Raw genomic sequence first — 18736 nt, forward strand, 5'->3', positions numbered from 1 at the left:
ATACAAGTGGCCGAAATGAGTTTCCTCCGCAAGGTGGCTGGGTTCTCCCTTAGAGATAAGGTGAGAAGCTCAGTCATCCGGGAGGGACTCGGTGTAGAGCCACTGCTCCTCCGCGTTGAGAGGAGCCAGTTGAGGTGGCTCGGGCATCTAATAAGGATGCCACCTGGACGCCTCCCTCGGGAGGTGTTCCGGGCATGTCCCACCGGCAGGAGGCCCCGGGGGCGGCCCAGGACACGTTGGAGAGACTATGTCTCTCGGCTGGCTTGGGAACGCCTCGGGGTCCCGTCGGATGAGCTGGCTGGGGATAGGGACGTCTGGGCTTCCCTTTTAACGCTGCTGCCCCCGCGACCCGACCTCGGATAAGCGGAAGACAATGGATGGATGGATAGAAGTTTATTTTCATTCAATACACTCACTTTTATTCATGTTTAAATGTGGGGTGCGGAGTTTGAGGGATCCTTAAAAAGTTTCAAATTAATTATTTTCTCTGTTAAGTATGCGTTGACAATATCCAACTGGAGCCAATCCCAGCTACCTTTGGGCAGTGGGTAGGGGACACTCTAAACTGGGTGCCAGCCAGTCACAGACTTTAAAAAACTATTTCTTGTTAATTTATTGTAAATCCGGTGGAACTATCAGCTTTGATTTAAGTCCATTCCTCTTTTCCTCTTCCACGCTGTAGGGAAAATGATTGAAGCAACATGTCACAATTGTGCCCGTCACTCACCGCTTCAATTATTCATCAATTAGCGTCTCGGTCGTCCTGATTCCTTTTATTTTTCGGTCTCTGCCTTTTTGAGCTGATTTTTCATGCAGTTTGCAGAGGATGTATGTCTCCCCTGCAGTCCAGAGTCATTAGTTTCTAGCTTTGCAATTAAAGCTCATGCATTATACATGAAGAAGAAAAATTAATTTTCTCAGCAATGCTCGGTGGTTTGTTTTACGCTCTGCGGTATTTTTTTCCAGGGAAATCGTGAGCTTAGACTTACTTGTTCTAGTTGATAAAAGAGAAAAAAAGAGACCATTTGCAGGAACCCTTGAGTGCTTTTAAACTAAAGAAGTGTGTCAAAGATTTCTCCAGACCCAAAAATGATGAATATAATTTTATTTATGTTCAGCAGTAAGTATTCGTCCTTCCTTGCGCTGCTCCACCGAATTGTAGTGCTCCCCCAGCCCGTAAGCGTGATGCATGTAGCTGCAAAGTTACACATTGCATATGACATTATTGCAAGTGGAAAATGTTTTTGTGTATTTCTCACATCAGGGTGATGGCTTCCCCACTGTGCTCCTCGCCGATGTTGATGGCTGGCGAATTGGCTTGAATGACTTGGATGGGATGCTGGAGGATTTTGCTGAGTGCTTGCAGCTGATTAGAGACCATTATTGAATATAAAGATTTAGGTAAAACTGAAATTATTCACGTTCCCATTTTTTTGCCTGGCTTGTAGTCGCAGAGGGTCTCAGGTAACTTTCATATGAAGGACACGTTTCGATTCGTTACTTGTTAAGTCGTTTAAATGTATTTTCCTGTTAAAATTAACGTACATGTTTAGAATCAATATCAATCTCTTTTAAAGAACAACAAGTGTAATGTTTAAGATCGGATTTTACAAATGCAGATAATATTAACTATTTTGAAAATGTTTTAAAATATTAAAAATAATAATAAATCCCAGCAACAAAAATATTTTAAAATAAAAAATGGAAGGGAAAAAAATTCAGCCTGGATACAAAATATTGTAAAAAAAAATTATAATAGAAAAATAAAACAATATTCCAAAAACTGAGATAATAGAAAATAAAAAATGAAAAAAAATTGCAGGCTGAACAAAAAAGTATTGAAAATGTAAAAAAAAAGAAATAAGTCAGAGAAAAAATATTCTAAAAATGAAAATAAAAGAGGAATAGAATTAATTTCAGACTGGACGTAAATAGTCTAAACTATTTGCAGTTTAAACACAACCATAAAATTAATTTCATTTCACATTTTTTTGAAAAACGTATACAAACAGTTGCCGTGTATAAAATAATACTGAAAATGTCAGGTGAAACAAAAAAATATTCTTAAAACATTCGAAGGGTTAAATGAAATAAAATAAATTTAAAGCCAGACAAAAAGATTATAAAAGTTTTCATAGCATTAAAGAAAAATCAAACTAATTTTGTGTCGGAGAAAAACAATTCTGAAAATGTTTGATTTGTTTCAAAAAATTTAATTTTAGGTCAAACAAAAATGTTTCTAAAAGCATTCATATTGTTAAACAAAATCAAATTAATAAAGCCGTACGAAATATCTATTAAAAAAAAAAAAGAAAAAGAAAATTAAATACATTCTGAGTCGTACCAAAATATTCTAAAAACGTTTGCAGTGTTAAAAGAATAAAAAAAAGATTCAGGTCAGACAAAAAGTAGGAATAACAAAATTAAGTCATGATAAAAATAAAAGGCTGCAGGTACTCTCAATGTCTGGTGCAGGGGTCCCTTAGTGCAGGGGCGTCAAAAAAAAAAAAAAACTCATTGGGGCCAGACCAGTAACTTAATGGCATAAATGGTTTGCCCTAGCTGGAGGGCCAGGGGTATTTTCGGAGGCTCACAATTGAATTATGATTGAGGGATGTGAGATTTGATTATGAAACGATTTTTAAAGGTTTTTGTTCATTAAAAAGTATCCTAATGTTAACTGCAATATTCCGAGCATTTTAAATATATTTTCGGGGGTCTCACTAAATAGAATGGTTGGAAAAATCAAATGTCTTATTAAAGACAAACCAAACACAAATAAATATTCATAACACACGCAAAAAGTATCAATTAACTAACCTCCAGCTGTCCGCCCCACACTGCCGTGTGCTCCACGTCGTCGCAGTATTTCTCAAAATCCTCTATAAAACAAATTGAAACGATAGAGACGAAAAATGTTAAAGCCCGATTGTTTTTTTTCGGGGTACCGGCTGTGTAAGCGTCGCCTGTGTCAGAATGGCTGAGGAACGGCAAGAAGTCGTCGGCGTGGTCTCGCATGTGCGCCGCTGTCCGGCGCCGAAGCTCCTGCACGCTCCACTGGGACTTCTGTTGAAAACGACAACATTGCGGTTACAGTAGACCCCCAAGATACGACGATTCTGCCTTACAACGATCTCACTTTGAGGTGTAAAATATGATGTTTTTTCTGACTCTCTTAACCACACTACACCACATCGACAACCATTTTTTTAACTCCCAAAAGTTACACATCGAAGAAGCTGTTGGTCGACGTTATATAAAATGCTAGTCTGCTCTTGGTTTATGTCATGGAATCCCTAAGATGCCGCTATGGTATTGGCTTAACTAACTCCAACAATACCTTTTTCTTTACACTGAGAATAACGTGTACTTCATTGAGACTTTGCAAGTCGGGGAGTTAGAGTAGTAATGTTCGCTACTCTGACATACAAACACAAACCATCCACCTTCCCCCGAAAGCTGGTATGCTATTGGTTTTCATTATGGCATCATGAGGAAGCCCATATGCTATTGATTGAATTACCTCCCACAATGACTTTATTTCTCTTCACTGAGAATCTCATGTGCTTCGTAAAGACTTTGGGAATCAGATGTCACTGTGCTGTCTAATGCGCTACATGGACGTCCGAACATCCCTAACCCCATCTATAGACAGGAGTGCAAAAGCGAGGACTAAAGAATAAAGTATATATGTAGTGCCTTCAGAATAATGAAACCTAATGTTAAAGGAGTTTTAACGTTTGTCACACAGATATCCTCACGCATTTTATAAAAACTATATAAATACATTACAGTCATAAAATACTGTATTTTTTCTACTGTATCTATTTGCTAATGGGCCCAAGGCTTGCCGTGATGCTAAAGGGTGAAGCAAAATGATGTTCACTATGGACACAAAGCTTGCGAAGATCAAGAAATACAAAGAAGGCAAACAAATCAAGTATGAATACACTCACTAATCAAGTGATTTAAGCAGGGAAATTCTCCATGGGCATGACAATTCTCGCAAGTGAAGTTTTTTTTCCATCACATTCAATTGTAATCTGTGTTCTCCGTCGCATCCACCTGCTATTCCACTCAACCAGCTCCAGTCATGTCACACCAAGGGTACATCAAATGTCATATATCCTATATATAAGTAGTTTAATGCCTTTATCTTGTTAGCATACGTTTCTATCCACCACTTTATGAAAATTTCACATTACGAACCCCATTTCATGCTGTATCCCGGAGTCAACTGTATTTGAAGACTTGGTACCTCATCAGGACGTACCAGCTGATCTAGAACAGCCCGATACATGCAGTGTCCATCAGAAGATATCTCCTTGATCTGAAAACCTCTTTGAGACAGCTTCTCTGTCAGCTTGACGCCCTCCAGGTAGCGCTCCCCCTGTAGGTTTTGCACCTCGGCCTCAGCGATCCGATGTTCTCGCTCGCGCTCCTGAGACGCCTTCTTGTCCTGAAATCAGAACTCTATTAAAGACTGAGAAGGTTGGAGTTCGGACTCTATAACAAGCTCACCCTTCTTTTCTGGGCTTTGGTGACGCGTGGCTGCATCTCAATAGTCAAGGCCTCCATTTCATTGGCTTCAACCTCGACCTTTGAAGGACAGCTGGGTGGATGAAAAAACCTGAATATGATCGAGTCAAATGTCGTACCTTTGCATCGGACTTAGATGACAGTTGCAGCGTCTCCTCTTCTTGTTTCTGGTCCAGTTCGGCCTCCAATTTGGCAACCTCCTCCATCATTTGCTTCCGTCTCTTCTTGTCGTTCTTGGGAACACTGTTTTTCATGCTCTGGATTTTGGCTGTCAAAAATTACAGATGCATGTAGATAATGCCCATTTTTGTAATTGATTTGTCAATTGTCACTCATTACATTTATGTGGGGGGAATCCGTAGAGCATGGAAAAACAAAAATATATTTTAGTAAATCTGGAGAGTAGAGAATTGCAATAATCTAGCTTTTAGAATTCCTACTGTCTTCATTCTCATTGATTTTATTTATTTTGGGGGGGATCTGGAGAGCAAGGAATCGCAATGATAATGCTCTTAGAATTAGAATTTTATTTATTGTTACTATTATTATTTTTTTTTTAGGAATCCAGACAGTATGGAATTATAATTAGCTATTTTGTAGAAATCCACAGAGCAGGGAATTGCCATAATCTAGCATTTACAATTAGAATTTCCTTTATTGTGTTTAAATACATTGTGGACATTGTTTGTAACGAGATTAGACGTCGCATACCAGAATAAAAGTGAAAAAAAAAATAAGGAAAAACAAGAAATAATAATATTGTGACAGAGAGTCAATATTTATAAGGTAGGGCTTGGAGATTGGTCTAAATTGCAAGTGCATCAGAAAAAAAGTACATTAACATAAGCAGCAGCATTGTGCAGAAATAAGAATGAATAAATAAAATACAGCTAAATAAAATCTATTTACCTTGCAGGTCTTTCCGCTCCCGACGATGCCGCTTTAGCAACATCTCCTCCGGGTTCCCGTCCTCTTCGTCCATAATTGAATATCAAGCAAATCAGTGTTGTTTAAACTTCATGTCACGTTTTTTAAGGTTTGAAAAAAGGGATGAAAATATTCAATGAGACTATAAATAAAACGTGTTGTGTTCGGTGTTTAATTTTTCCGGAGTGTCTTCTTCGCTTTTTGAGTTACAGACCATATCGCGCCCTCCCATGGTCAGATGGGGGAAACACGGAGGACTAACTCGGATTTTCACTTGAACTGCAAAAAAAAAATGAAATAGTTTAATTTACGGGTTTTTTTTTAAACAAAGACTTTTAATGAAGTTTAAAATATTTAAGTGTGACGATGATTGAAATGTGTTTTGTTCGGCGTTTTTTTCCGGAATGTCTTAACTTTGCGTCATAGTGAGAGAACGGTTAGATTACTGTATTTTTTACATAAACTACAAAAAAAAATACATGTTATTGAAAATATCAACACGTTTATTTGAGGGGGCTTTTAGTTTACGTTTGCGTCAAAAAATACTTTGCAGTGTTTGTGACGTCACAGAGACAGTGACTTAGTGTAATATAAATAAATCATCCAACAGTGTTTTTGACTAAAACCAAAACATTTCATTCGTCAGTGTTATAAAAAGCAAAAAAAACCTCAGTGCAACATAAGTTTTTTTTTCAGCCTATTCAGAAACAAAAAGTGAAACATGACTTGACTTTTGTGAAGCGAGTAAAACATTTCTTAACTTTCATTTTGATTGCCGTGATACATTGAAGCGCCCTAATAACAGACGCTAAACCTGATTTGTCACATATTTATGTTTTTTTCTTTTGGCTGCTCCCTAAAGTCCAACGGGTATTTAAGTCGAGCGTCCCCCCCTCCCAGATGATTATGATCACGCAAAGGAGCATGAAGAATTTGGGGAAAACTGCCGTTTTTCTGGCTGCTATGGCAGTATTCGGTGAGACGCTGATTGTATATATATATATATATATATATATTATTTTTTCTATTCTTATGGTAAAAAAAATGTTTTTGTCTTTGAAAAGCAGCCGAGTGCCTGACTTGCCGCCAATGCCCCCTGAGCTCCAATGATCTTTGCGAGAATGGAATCGACGTCTCGTGCAATGACGATTTCGAAGCCTGCGGGAGTCTAACAGCCGGTAAGAGTTTTAACTCGAGATTAACTCAAGATGAATGTGAGCAATACAAGATCAAAGGTTACTTTGAAAATGTACTGTAGAACGTATGTTCACAATTTTTCACAATTGAATATTGAGATAGCTTAGTGCAATTTTAGTGCTGTTAAAAATAAATCTTTAACTCAAGATTAACTCTATTAGTTTTCTCTGACACATAGAAAACAATCAAGCTTTAATCTTTAACAGTACTTCTTCAGAAATGTCTAGACTCCACATTGCAAAACGACAGAAAATGAAACACATTATTTAACTTTGTCGAAAGGTAAAGCTTTATCTTGAGATTAACTCAGTTAGATTTCATTCACAAGTTAAGGCATTAGGATTTAATCTTTAACATCACTTTTTTTCTTAGAATTTTCAACTCAATGCTGTAAAAAGAAAAAAAAAACTCTTTCCTTAGTACTGTTAAAAGTTAAATTATTAACTCGAAATTAACTCAAGCCGAAAGTGAGCTACAAAACTTTATGGTTACTAAAAACACTATCACATGATAACAAGTTAAAGCTTTAACTCATGATTAACTAAATTAACTATCACTCACAAGCATTAAAGCTTTATCCTGTAACAGCCCTTTCTTCTGAAATTTCTGAGCTCAATGTTGTAAAAAGAAAGAACTCAACTTTTTTTTAAATGCTGTTAAGAGGTAAAGCTTAACCTCAAGATTAACTAAATTAGCTTTCATGAAAGCTTCAACAGCTTTTACCCCCGAGAATGTTTACACTCCACATTGTAAAAAAATAAACAGAAAACTAAACCCATTCTTAAGTGCTGTTAAAAGTTAAACCTTAACACACGTTTTACTCAAGCAGAAAGCGCTAAAGTTACTTTAAAAATGTTCTTAAAAAGGATTACCATTGAATATTGAAATAATTTTGTGCCATAGACTACAATGCATAAAAATGAGTTCAAACTTTAACTCAAGATGAATTCAATTAACTTTACCCTCACAAGTTAAGGCATTTTTTTCTGAAACGTTTACGCTCGACAATTTTAAACGTCCAGTTAATTTCTGAAGCAGAATAAATGTCACTTTTGTTCATTGCAGAGTTCTCGCCGGATTCAGACCTGGTCCTGAGGGTGCATGACTGCCTGCCGCAGCTTTTATGCGGGCAAACAATATCAGGAGAAGTGCTCGATAATCAGTTCACAATTCGCGCCGACTGTTGCCAAACCGACCTGTGCAACAGCGTCACCAGTAGTGCCTCCACCGCTATTGCACATGTCGCCCTGACCGTCTCCGTTTTCGGACTAAGGCTCTTGTAAGAAAAGGGATGTTGGGAAATGTGTTTTTTTGGATAATTTCCTGAGATATCTTTTGTAGGAAATTTTTTTGGGGCATCAATTAAATGTACAGTATACTTGCACGATGGTCAATCAATGTGAAACAAATAACAATTGAAATAAAACGTGCATTATTTTCTTGTCCTGAGCTAAATACATATTTATCGGGTTAATCTGTGTTATTTTTTTTAAATAAAAGCACTTTTTAAAAATGTATTTATTGGGTCGTTTTTTGGTCATGGTTTAAATAAACAAGCTTGTAAAACATATTTTTTACCTCAATTTATCTCATCAGCTGCACCGCTTATCCTCAGTAGGGTCGCGGGGGTGCTGGAGCCCATCCCAGCAATCATCGGGCAGTGGGCAGGGGACACCCTGAACTGGTTGCCAGCCAATCGCAGGGCACACGGGGACAGACAACTCGCTCGCTCATTCACACCTAGGGACAATTTGGACCGGCCAATCCACCTGAAATGCATGTCTTTGGAATGTGGAGGGAAACCGGAGTGCCTGGAGGAAACCCACGCAAGCACGGGAAGAATATACAAACTCTGCACAGGAAGTCCGATAGCTGGATTTGAACCGACACAGGAGGTTCCCAAGACCTTAGAACTGTGCCGCACACGCGCTAACCACTGCGCCGCCGTGCTGCCCTACATCAATTTATATAAATTTTTATTTGTTCATGTATTTTTTTTTATTTGAGTCATTTTTCTTGTCTTGGAGTAAATATACATTAATGAGGTGAATGTTTTACCCTTATTTATTGCAAATCCTTTATTATATTATACTATGGTAAAACTGTGATTGGCTGGCAACCAGTTGAGGGTATCCCCTGCCCAATACACAAAGATAGCTGGGATTGGCTCCAGCACCCCCGTGACCCTACTGAAGATAAGCGGTGCAGACTATGGTAAAAATAATGTTTAAAAATAACAATTATTACTATTTTATTCATTTTAATCGAAGATATTGCATGACGACAAATGAAAAATTCTGGAAAACTGCAAATATATATATATATATATATATGGTTGGTTACTTTTTTTCTCTCATTGTTTCTGTTTGAATAATCTGGTTAATCTGTTGTTGTTAATTTATTTTTACATAACTCTTGGTTTTTTGGGTCCTTTTTCTTGTCCTGGTGTGAATGAACATTAGTGTGGTGAATCTTATTCTTCTTCTTCCTTTTATTGTTGAAAAAAACATGAATATATATATATTTTTTTTTTCTTGTTTGTTTGTTTGTTTGTTATTTTGTTTGTCTTTGTTGCTAGGATTCTATTCTGGCTACGCCCACTCGTTGTTGTGTTCAATCTCAGCTGGCCATTAAAAAAAATATTCCATCCATCCATCCATTGTCTTCCGCTTATCCGAGGTCGGGTCGCGGGGGCAGCAGCGTTAAAAGGGAAGCCCAGACGTCCCTATCCCCAGCCACTTCCTCCAGCTCATCCGACGGGACCCCGAGGCGTTCCCAAGCCAGCCGAGAGACATAGTCTCTCCAACATGTCCTGGGCCGCCCCCGGGGCCTCCTGCCGGTGGGACATGCCCGGAACACGTCCCGAGGGAGGCGTCCAGGAGGCATCCTTATTAGATGCCCGAGCCACCTCAACTGGCTCCTCTCAACGCGGAGGAGCAGTGGCTCTACTCCGAGTCCCTCCCGGATGACTGAGCTTCTCACCCTATCTCTAAGGGAGAACCCAGCCACCCTGCGGAGGAAACTCATTTCGGCCGCTTGTATCCGGGATCGAGTTCTTTCGGTCATGACCCAAAGTTCATGACCATAGGTGAGGGTAGGAACGTAGATCGACCGGTAGATCGAGAGCTTTGCCTTTCGGCTCAGCTCCCTCTTCACCACGACAGACCGGTACAGGGTCCGAATGACGGCAGACGCTGCACCGACCCGTCTGTCGATCTCCCGTTCCATCCTACCCTCACTCGTGAACAAGACCTCAAGATACTTGAACTCCTCCACTTGGGTCAAGACCTCCTCCCCGACACGGAGGGAGCATACCACCCTTTTCCGACTGAGAACCATGGCCTCGGACTTGGAGGTGCTGATCCCCATCCCGGCCGCTTCACACTCGGTTGCGAATCGCTCCAGCGAGAGCTGAAGATCACGGGCTGAGGAAGCCAACAGCACCACCAAAAAAATATTTAACAAGTTAAATAAGATCCAAATAAATTAAATAAATATTTACTGAAATGTGAAATGTAAAAAGGGAGGAAAAGTAGGAAGTTTTTGATAGAAAAAAAATATTTAATAAAAATTGCAATCATTTTGTCTTTTTTTGTACATCAAGTTGGGGTGAAGCGTACGAAGAAAACCGCGAAACACTGACGCCTAACCAACTTTTTCAATCACTTTGTCTCAGAAAAATCTTTTTAAACATCTTCAGTTGATAAAAAATAACAATTTAAACGAACTAAAAGTTCGAAATTATTATTATTTTATATTAAGTGCAGGGTTTGAATGTACTTTATAATTGAAATGAATCTGCTTGGTATAACAAAATGGCTGACGTAAACCATTTTTAAAGAGCAGTTAACATCCTAAATTCTTTCTGAAAGGGACAATGTGTATTATTTAGTGCCTCTTAGTGATAGAAAAAGGTTAATTCATTAAAAAAAAACATTGATCTGAATACTAGGCAAAAATACATACAATACAATACCAATGTTAATTTCTGTATTAAAAAAAAGGCCGAGAAATATGTATTCCTTTTACATAGTGGAATCCATACCTACTAGTCACGACCATGTTGGTCTGGCGTCTTTTGCTGCTACGCCGTTCTCTTGGCACTGGTTTCCGTTCGCAATAGATAACAGTGCCATCTAGTGGTCAAATATTACACAGTGAGACTTTAAATTCTTAGTTATTTCCATTTCTTAGTTATATTTTATTGACTAAACTTCAGAATTAATATGAGGTTTGAACATTTTTTATCGAGTTGACTTTCTTCATTCCATGGAAGTTTTTACACGGTATGGCAGAGAGGAATGAAGAAATAATAACCAATTACCAACCCAGGGTAAGAGGTGCCAATTTTTCACTTTCGTTTCCGTGGTTTTGATTTAACGAAACGTTTTACTGTCATCTAATGATGGACGCCAAACTTGACGAGTCACATATTTACCGTTGCTTGTTTTTTTAGCAGGTATTTAAGTCCAACTTTTTCTTCATTCGAATTATTCTCCGTTGTTACTGCAGGGCGACAATGGAAATTTTCTGGAAAATGGCAATTTCTCTGGCTGCTATTCTAGCAGTTGGTAAGACAATTTGGATTTACTTTATTGTGTTTATTTTGTTGTCATTATTTTGTTCTGTTAATTATTATTTTTTGCCATATTTTCTGAACTACAAGATTACCTTTGAAAATATTAATTTGTGAAACAAAGCTAAATGGACTAGAAGGTGCATTGAATATACTTTTCACTTATAATTATTTTATTTAGTTAGTTAGTTCAAGGAAACATACAAAAATGTAAGATGATTGCTAAAAAAATATGTTATGCATTAATATCGAAAATATTTATTTCCTGGCTGCCACTCTTTAATCTTTATTAATTCATTAATCATTCCGTTTGCGTCTTGCGTCTGACCGAGTTGGAAACATTTGTTGGTCTGGAGAGGGAGGGGCGCCAACACACTGTACATGCCCTAGAAACACCACAGGAAACGGGGCCCTTACTACCCTAGTGGTCAAAGGAAACTTTATTTTTTGTTATCTACAATTTAATAAATTTTGTTTTAAAGCTATATTAGTAATAATTAAATTCAATAAGTAGAGCTCGGTGCACTATGTGTAGATATGCAACAAAAATGTTCTTTTGTTATTTTTCTAAAAATTAAATAAATTCCAGTTATTTATTATTTTTAACATAATGTTATGAATTACCTGCCTTCAGACAATTGCACTTTTTGATTTTTTGGTAGAAATTTTACTAGAAAAATACTTTCAAATTAAAATAAGAAATTATATATTTTCTCCCATTTAAATGATTGTATCATAGTTATTTTTCCTTTTTTAACTGGATGTTTTCCTATGTATTATTTGGCATCTTCTTTTCCAACCCTCCTTCAAAATTAAATAAAGAGGAAGTTACAAAATGAGCTGTCAAATCGAAAGATTCGTTTCCTCTCTGGGTAATTAGCGCAGTGTCTGACTTGCCGCCGCTGCTTCATAAGCCTGGACGACAATTGCGAAAATGGAATCGACGTTGAGTGTTCGAGTCCCGCCCAGCAATGCCATCGTGGAACTGTGGGTAAGGAAGCCGCCAAAAAATGGTGTCATCTGACGTCATACGCATGCTACCTGCGTGCTAATTTGTTAACCAAGGCTCAATATTGGCAATTACTCACTGAGAGAAGAAGCCACAATTACTGTGTGTGCAGTTTTAAAAGCTTATATGCATATATTTACAATCCTTTCGCAATGTGTTTTAAATATAGCATTAGAAAGTCAGTGTACTTGGCTACCTGCTCCTAGAGAGAGACACACAGAGAGGGAGCAGGGAGAGAAGGAGAATATGAGGGACATAAAAAAGAGAAATAGACAGCAGAGGAAAGCAAAGGGGAGAAAAATACAAAGAGAAATGGGGAGAGAGAAATAAAGAGAGGGTCAGAGAGAGAGAGAGAGAGAAATAGAAGGGGAAGGAGATTTATACAGGGAGAAAGAAAGACAGCGTGAGAGAGGGAGAGAGAAAGATGGAGAGTTTTGCCCACCGTAATTTCAAAGCTTTGTCTTTGAGAAGACCATGTGGTTTGCTATAATCTGTGGTCCGTGCGGGGGAGGGATTTTTGAGGGTTATTGATCCATCTTCGTTATTCATTAGCCATTATTCGTTATCGGTCAGTTCATATTACGCTACAAAGCCAAGACGCCGGGACACTTACTCTCAGCCAAAAGGCCGAGCTAAGGTCCTAGCTCCAAAGCCTTGCTGCGATCATTAGAGCTGGAGGTCAGGCACCCTTGTAACTAAATATATAGTACACAATAATCTGTGGTCTGTGCAGCCCTTTGAGACTTCTTGTGATCAAGGGCGTCACAAATAAACATGGCTAGACTTGACTTAATAGCAACACACATTTACCCATCCAACCACACGGTTTGCCCACACATAGATGAAGTGCAGCTTTCTTCAACTTAAAGTCACATGTTCTTACCCATGTCATATTATTATTTTCATCATTATTATTATTGTTGTTGTTTTTTCCTCCTTTCAGTTGTGGGTTCGGAACCGACGATCACGATTCGATTTCGCGGCTGTTCGCCAAACGACTTTTGTGATCGATTGCTGACTGGAGAAGTTGCCGACTTTCCTTACGAAGCCCGATTTGAATGTTGCAACTCTGACAATTGCAACAATTAACGTTTATTTCATATTGGATCTTTAATACGACTCATGTTTATTTGATGGCTTCTCCCGCTGATAAGCTTTATAAAAAGCGTTTTTAAATCAGACGAAGGTGTTCTTAATGCAGCAGCATTTGTCGCCTTCTGGTGGAAGAAATGAGGTAAACAAATATTTTTGGTTCTTTACGTATACATTTTCTCCCTTCGCTCTTCTTTTTGTGAACGTTTTCCATATTTTGGTCCTCACAAATCTGAAATCAGCAACAATGAATAATTCATCATGTTTATTTGTCATCTATGGTCCATTTGATTTGAGGCCCCATTGTGTAATATTTGACCACTAGATGGCACTGTACTGTCTAATGCAAAAGAAGACCAACGCCACGGAGCACAGCGTAGCAGCAAGTTGCCAGACAAACATGGCGGCTACTTAGTTAGGGATTCCCCCTTGTAAAATAAATGCAAATTTCCCGACTTATGATTTATTTTAAAAAAGAACATTGGTATAGTAGTTCAGGTATTTTTGCATTGTATTCAAAAATGACTTGACTTGACTTGACTATTCAAATCAATGTTCATGTCACAAATTTAAAGTTTTTTTTTGTAAAACTAGGAGGCGCTAATTATTACACACTGTCCCTTTAAACGGTAAATTTGATTTAACTGCACTTGATTTGTTCATTTAGTTTTTCATTATAATTTGACAATTAAAACAACTTTGTCCAATCGTCTTTATTGTTACGACTTCATTTTAAAATAATACGTTCAGTTTATGGTTGGAATATCTACATTTTTGCTAAAAATATTAGATTTATCAAATCAAACTTATTTTTGCTATTAAATAGATGAATAATTATCTAAAAATAATTTTAATTAAATTGAAAGAAAATAATGTTAAAGTTAAGTTATAAACGTACTCCAGAAGTTTTACGATGAAAAAAAATCCAAAAACAAATAAAATGTATCTGCAGAAGACCTTTAAAATAATAATATTATTTATTTCAATATTTTCACAAATTGTTGTTATAAATGGATGACGTCTGTAGACTTTTTTTAGCGAACGCCAAACGCTGCTCCCGCTTTTTCTTCCGGATTCTCCCGAGTGATGTTTTTGACTACCTTGTACCTTAGCTTGGCTTGCGTTAATTGCATTTCCAGCCTCGATAAAAAACAACAGGAGAGAAGAAAGTAAATCATGGATATAACTCCCAGGAAAAGTAGTTTGTTATTGGGTACCGAAATTCACAAAAGCGTCTGACCGAGTGGCTTGATTGGGAATGTTTTGACCACCGACCAGCCATAAAGCGGAGTTGTACATGCGATCCATAGTTTTCGTTCTTCAGGAAGCCAAAGGATGATTACAAATCCTGAATGTGGCTGAGGGCATTGAACCTGAAGAAACCACCCCAAAAGGTTTTTGTCTGATCCTTCCACTTTATGAAGAAAAAAAACGACAAAAGACAAGCTTTGACTGGGTTATTATCGCTCTCCCCCGACAATGAGACCCCTGTCTCTCCGCATAGAAAAAGGAGCCGTCTTCAATCGGGTAAGTTTAGCTTCAGCTTGTCTTTAGCTAGCACGATTACTTTAAACATGTACAGGGATCAGAATTTTCCGCGGATCCGCGGATTTCCGCTGTTTTTGAACCCCAAAGGTCATTCCTGTAAATCGTCTAAATTCGATGAGAAAATATTTTGGGGGGGTGAGGTATGATACGTGACTGTTTCATCACCCCAAGTTAGCATTTAGACCATTGGTCGATAGGTTCGCTGATAACCAATCAGCGGAGCTTTTGTTCAGAGCATTGGCTTTCTCAAACATGGCGCTCTTTCCGGTCTTTTCAAACGGTGAAATGAGTGTTTGAAAAAGTAAATATGAAAATACTAAGAAAAGAAGACGAGGCTTTTGTCTCCGAGATTGATAAAGGAATCAAGAATAAATTTAAGTGGTCATGGCAGACTGTCACAGTAAACGTTAAAATCGGCGCAAAGATCGAGGAAGTTACGGAAACTTTGAGCCAGTTCATCGCAAAGTGTGATGTTCCAGGGAAAGCAAAGTGTCTATACTGTGTCGATCTGATCAATTATGGTACGCGAGGTTGTGTGGCACTGATCGATCATGCTAAAATGAACAAGCACAAAGCAAAAATAGCTTGCCGGCGATCAAATTATGCACTCGGATCCGCATTTAAAATCGGCAGCCACCGGTTCAACATTATTGGCCGTTTCAAATCTTTCCACTTCAAATACTAGCAGCAGTCAACCACTGGTTCCCCTGTGTGACAGAAAATCCCAATCTGAGGTATTTATAAATCTATTTATTTATGAAATGATTTTATCTTTTGTGTTTATACAATATTTAGAACAGGATAAACAAAATTTAAAATTTGTTATAAACATGATTAAAATAGATTATTTTGTATCATCATGATCATGTTCAATAATACAAATGCTTTTAATGTCAATATATTATTATTTTTTTAATTTATATATATATATATATATATATATATATATATATATATAATACATGGTTTCTGTTTTGTTGGATTTAATTCATTCTAGTGCAATTTTCACATAGCAAATAAGATAAATGCTGTTGACTTCAGGGGGGCTTCGCCCCCCTGAGCCCCCCACCGGGCTCTGCCCTGGACCCTGGCTATTTCAGCTGAAAATGAAAATCTCCATTCTGATCCCTGCATGTACTATCGCAGTTGTTAGATTTCTGTGTCTATCTTTACTTGCCCAGTATATTGTTTTCCATAAACAACGTAGCCTTGCAAGTTTAGCAGTATGCCATCTGTGTTTCAGTCAAACAGTAAAATATGATTTGGACATTTTTGTAAAATTTGGTAATCAGTATTTTATCTTCTAACACTTGTTCTTTAAAGAGTTGGTCCTCAGTGACTACGCCATTTGTTTATTTTCAATCAATTTCCTTGATTAAATATTTGATACAATTTGTTGTTGTTTGTTATCATTGTAAGTTGCAGCTTTCTATGAATTAGTAAAGCAATAGAACATGAGTGGAAAAGGTCGTGGTCTATTTAATGCAGTGGTTCCTAAAGTGGGCGGTACCATAAGATCTGGGGGGGCAGTAGGGGCGCGGAGGTCTGAAGTTGAAGTAAAAAGTTTGAACGTTTGTTTGACGATTTGTACACAACACATTAGGGCTGCACGATTGACCGAAATCGGATCGATATAGTGATGTGACGTAGTACTGTTGTGAGACCGGAAAGCACTGGGTTTTTTTTCAAGGTTTTGTAGTGAGTGATGGAGTTTTGGCCAACCACAATTGTTACTGTTCGAGTTTCAAAAGCGTCGACTAATCAGAGGCAAGTTTTAATAATAGCACCAACCAATAAACGAGATTCAAAGTTTGCAAGCATCACACTATGCCACACCCACCGTGATAGCTCCTTGAGTGTCATAGCGGACTCCGTAAACAAAGTCCCAGAGTCAACAGACGAGAAGGAAACGAAGCTTTCACCGAAGAAGGGCGGTACATCACTTGTTTGGACCTATTTTGGTTTTGACGAAGTTGACATGGAACAGAGGAAAAACGCCCGTTGCAGAATTTTCTTTCGCACAGTCACTAGGTCCAGAGGAAACACAACTAATTTGTACCAGCGTCTTAAAAATTATGACATATCAAAATACACGGCATGTCAAAAAGCATTACAAGTAAAAGACGAAGAAGGTGCATCTACAAGAGGACTGGGAGGTAAACAGACCTCCATCAAAGCAGCATTACGCCCTTCACGCCGTATGAAATAAGTTCGCAAAGGCACAAAGAAATAACCAATGCTGTGACGCTAGCTAAACATGTCTAATAGTGTCCAACCCCAAAACTGCATTTTAGATTAGAGGTAACACTTTTTATTTATGCAAGTTAATAAGTGAAATGTTATAATAAGAGTAATGAATAGTTGTAGCAGTAGTGCTAATAAGTTAGCAGGAATGGTGGGTTCGAATTAATACTTGAAAACATTTCTTGCACTGATGAACATGCTGTAGTAGCACATGGTAATTTTATATTACATTAATTGCAGACATGTCAGGTTTACAGCCTTAAAGGTATGTGGATTATTTTTAGTGTGCAATGTTTACCTTTTTACAGTGAGCACAATTTATTATGGTTGTTGTTTACTTAGTTTGGTGTGGGTTATTCTAAGTGCGTACGTTTTATCTTTTATACTTTGCCAATATTCTTGATTTTTTTTTCGAGTTCATAATTTCAGTTTTTCAAATGTTATTTATGTTAGATGTTGACTTTGTTTGGTTATGAAGACGTGTCAAAATAAATAATTGGATTCTTATTTTGTGAGGAATTCACTGGGAAGCGAAGGGGTGCCAGCCTGCAAAAGTTTGGGAACCATTGATTTAATGCAACAATTAATGAAATTTAACTTAAAAATAATAAAGGTACAATGACAAATTGCGCAGTATAAAACATTGCAGTTTCAACCTGAGTTAAACAGTTGACATTGTGCACAGTCCGAGAATTTCACAGTATCAAGGTATGAAGCTGGGCTTCAGTAAGAGATTAACTCTTGGAATAAGAGTTGAATATATTATTTAATAGTCGGATACGTATTGCACAACTATAAACTACGCTTGATAAAATCAACGATTTTAGAAAGCATGTGAATGAAATGAAATGTGTGACATGGCTACGTGCTATCCAAATATTCCACTTTATTTACAAGAAAGCGGAAGTGAAGAACATCACTTGAGGTGGGGCTGTGTAAAACGGCGCAGCCCTACAGTCTGGTGCGAAAAATCGTGTATAAATTATTTAAAATAAGATCATTTCTGAAGTCTCTTTCCAGTCTACAATATTGTGATTCCTTTTTTTCTTTTACCAATTGTCTTGGACTCGTTATTGCAATTTGCTGGTAGTAAGCAGGTGGCAATAACCAAAGATCCCTGAAATAAGGCTCTCATGTGTTCTTTTTGTCGATTAAAATTAATGTGATTTTTGGGGAACACAAATGCAACACTTTCGAATTCCTGTAAATAGGGAACATCCTTTTGTTGAATTTATGACAGTAATGAAGTGGACGCGGGGCGGAAGTTAGATTTGCCTGTGAGACGCCATCTTGGAAGGGTCAACAGTCCCTCTTGAATAAGTCAAACAAGGTTGTAATGGGTTATTTTTTTGATCAAAAATGATCATACTTTTGGGGGGCACACAAAAAGTGATATTGATGCAATAAACATTTTAAAAAGTGAATTTTAGGGATGTTATTTCCCGTAAATTAGCTACATTAGCTGAATTCAATTGTGTTTTTAAACCACCGTACTCCGACATTAGTTTCTCACGATTTTGCAACCTGCAAACTTTTGTGTTTCGAAAAAAACGTCCCGTCGCGCCCACTTTCTATAAATACGTTTTCTCTTTGCAATTGTGCAG

At 37.7% G+C, this 18736-nt stretch overlaps 2 protein-coding genes and 1 long non-coding RNA gene across 8 annotated transcripts; 2 read left to right on the plus strand and 1 right to left on the minus strand.

The window, feature by feature from the left end:
* Positions 1–1090: 1090 nt before the first annotated feature.
* Positions 1091–7874, minus strand: otud6b (OTU deubiquitinase 6B). 5 transcript variants are annotated; one of them, XM_088328402.1, is made up of 9 exons: positions 7749–7874; positions 5449–5511; positions 4659–4807; positions 4522–4599; positions 4259–4459; positions 2949–3066; positions 2821–2882; positions 1260–1366; positions 1091–1195 (listed from the first exon to the last, which is right to left on the minus strand). In XM_088328402.1, exons 2-9 carry the CDS (start codon positions 5489–5491, stop codon positions 1105–1107), a joined length of 849 nt encoding a protein of 282 aa, XP_088184528.1. In that variant the 5' UTR covers positions 5492–5511; positions 7749–7874; the 3' UTR covers positions 1091–1104. The 5 variants fall into 5 exon arrangements, with proteins under 5 accessions (XP_088184528.1, XP_088184527.1, XP_088184525.1 ...); XM_088328401.1 differs by lacking the exon at positions 7749–7874 and adding an exon at positions 7714–7738; XM_088328399.1 differs by lacking the exon at positions 7749–7874 and adding an exon at positions 7536–7593 and having other exon boundaries at positions 4274–4459.
* On the plus strand, positions 6118–8180 carry LOC148370676 (uncharacterized). 2 transcript variants are annotated; one of them, XM_088328403.1, is made up of 3 exons: positions 6118–6442; positions 6531–6644; positions 7729–8180. In XM_088328403.1, the coding sequence occupies exons 1-3, from the start codon at positions 6367–6369 to the stop codon at positions 7944–7946; spliced, it is 408 nt and encodes a 135-aa protein (XP_088184529.1). In that variant the 5' UTR covers positions 6118–6366; the 3' UTR covers positions 7947–8180. The 2 variants fall into 2 exon arrangements, with proteins under 2 accessions (XP_088184529.1, XP_088184530.1); XM_088328404.1 differs by having other exon boundaries at positions 6123–6442; positions 6534–6644.
* Positions 8181–11038: 2858 nt separating this feature from the next.
* On the plus strand, positions 11039–13429 carry LOC148370677 (uncharacterized). The gene is made up of 3 exons (XR_015849700.1): positions 11039–11234; positions 12120–12230; positions 13192–13429. It is a non-coding gene; the product is annotated as an uncharacterized LOC148370677 (long non-coding RNA).
* Positions 13430–18736: the final 5307 nt, after the last annotated feature.

This window comes from Urocampus carinirostris, chromosome 2 (genome assembly GCF_059441175.1).
Source record: "Urocampus carinirostris isolate Australia breed hairy pipefish chromosome 2, RoL_Ucar_1.0, whole genome shotgun sequence".
Classification (NCBI taxonomy): domain Eukaryota; kingdom Metazoa; phylum Chordata; class Actinopteri; order Syngnathiformes; family Syngnathidae; genus Urocampus; species Urocampus carinirostris.

Bases quoted from the DNA above. Each gene is read 5' to 3' on its own strand.
- LOC148370676 (XM_088328403.1), top strand. From the start codon at position 6,367: ATGATTATGATCACGCAAAGGAGCATGAAGAATTTGGGGAAAACTGCC. The intron at 6,443-6,530 runs GTGAGACGCTGA...GTCTTTGAAAAG, and splicing joins GGCTGCTATGGCAGTATTCG to CAGCCGAGTGCCTGACTTGC. The intron at 6,645-7,728 runs GTAAGAGTTTTA...TGTTCATTGCAG, and splicing joins CTGCGGGAGTCTAACAGCCG to AGTTCTCGCCGGATTCAGAC.
- otud6b (XM_088328398.1), bottom strand. From the start codon at position 7,578: ATGCATTGTAGTCTATGGCACAAAATTATTTCAATATTCAATG. The intron at 5,512-7,535 runs GTAATCCTTTTT...TTATGGACGAAG, and splicing joins AATTATTTCAATATTCAATG to AGGACGGGAACCCGGAGGAG. The intron at 3,067-4,258 runs GTACCAAGTCTT...CGTTTTCAACAG, and splicing joins AGCTGGTACGTCCTGATGAG to AAGTCCCAGTGGAGCGTGCA.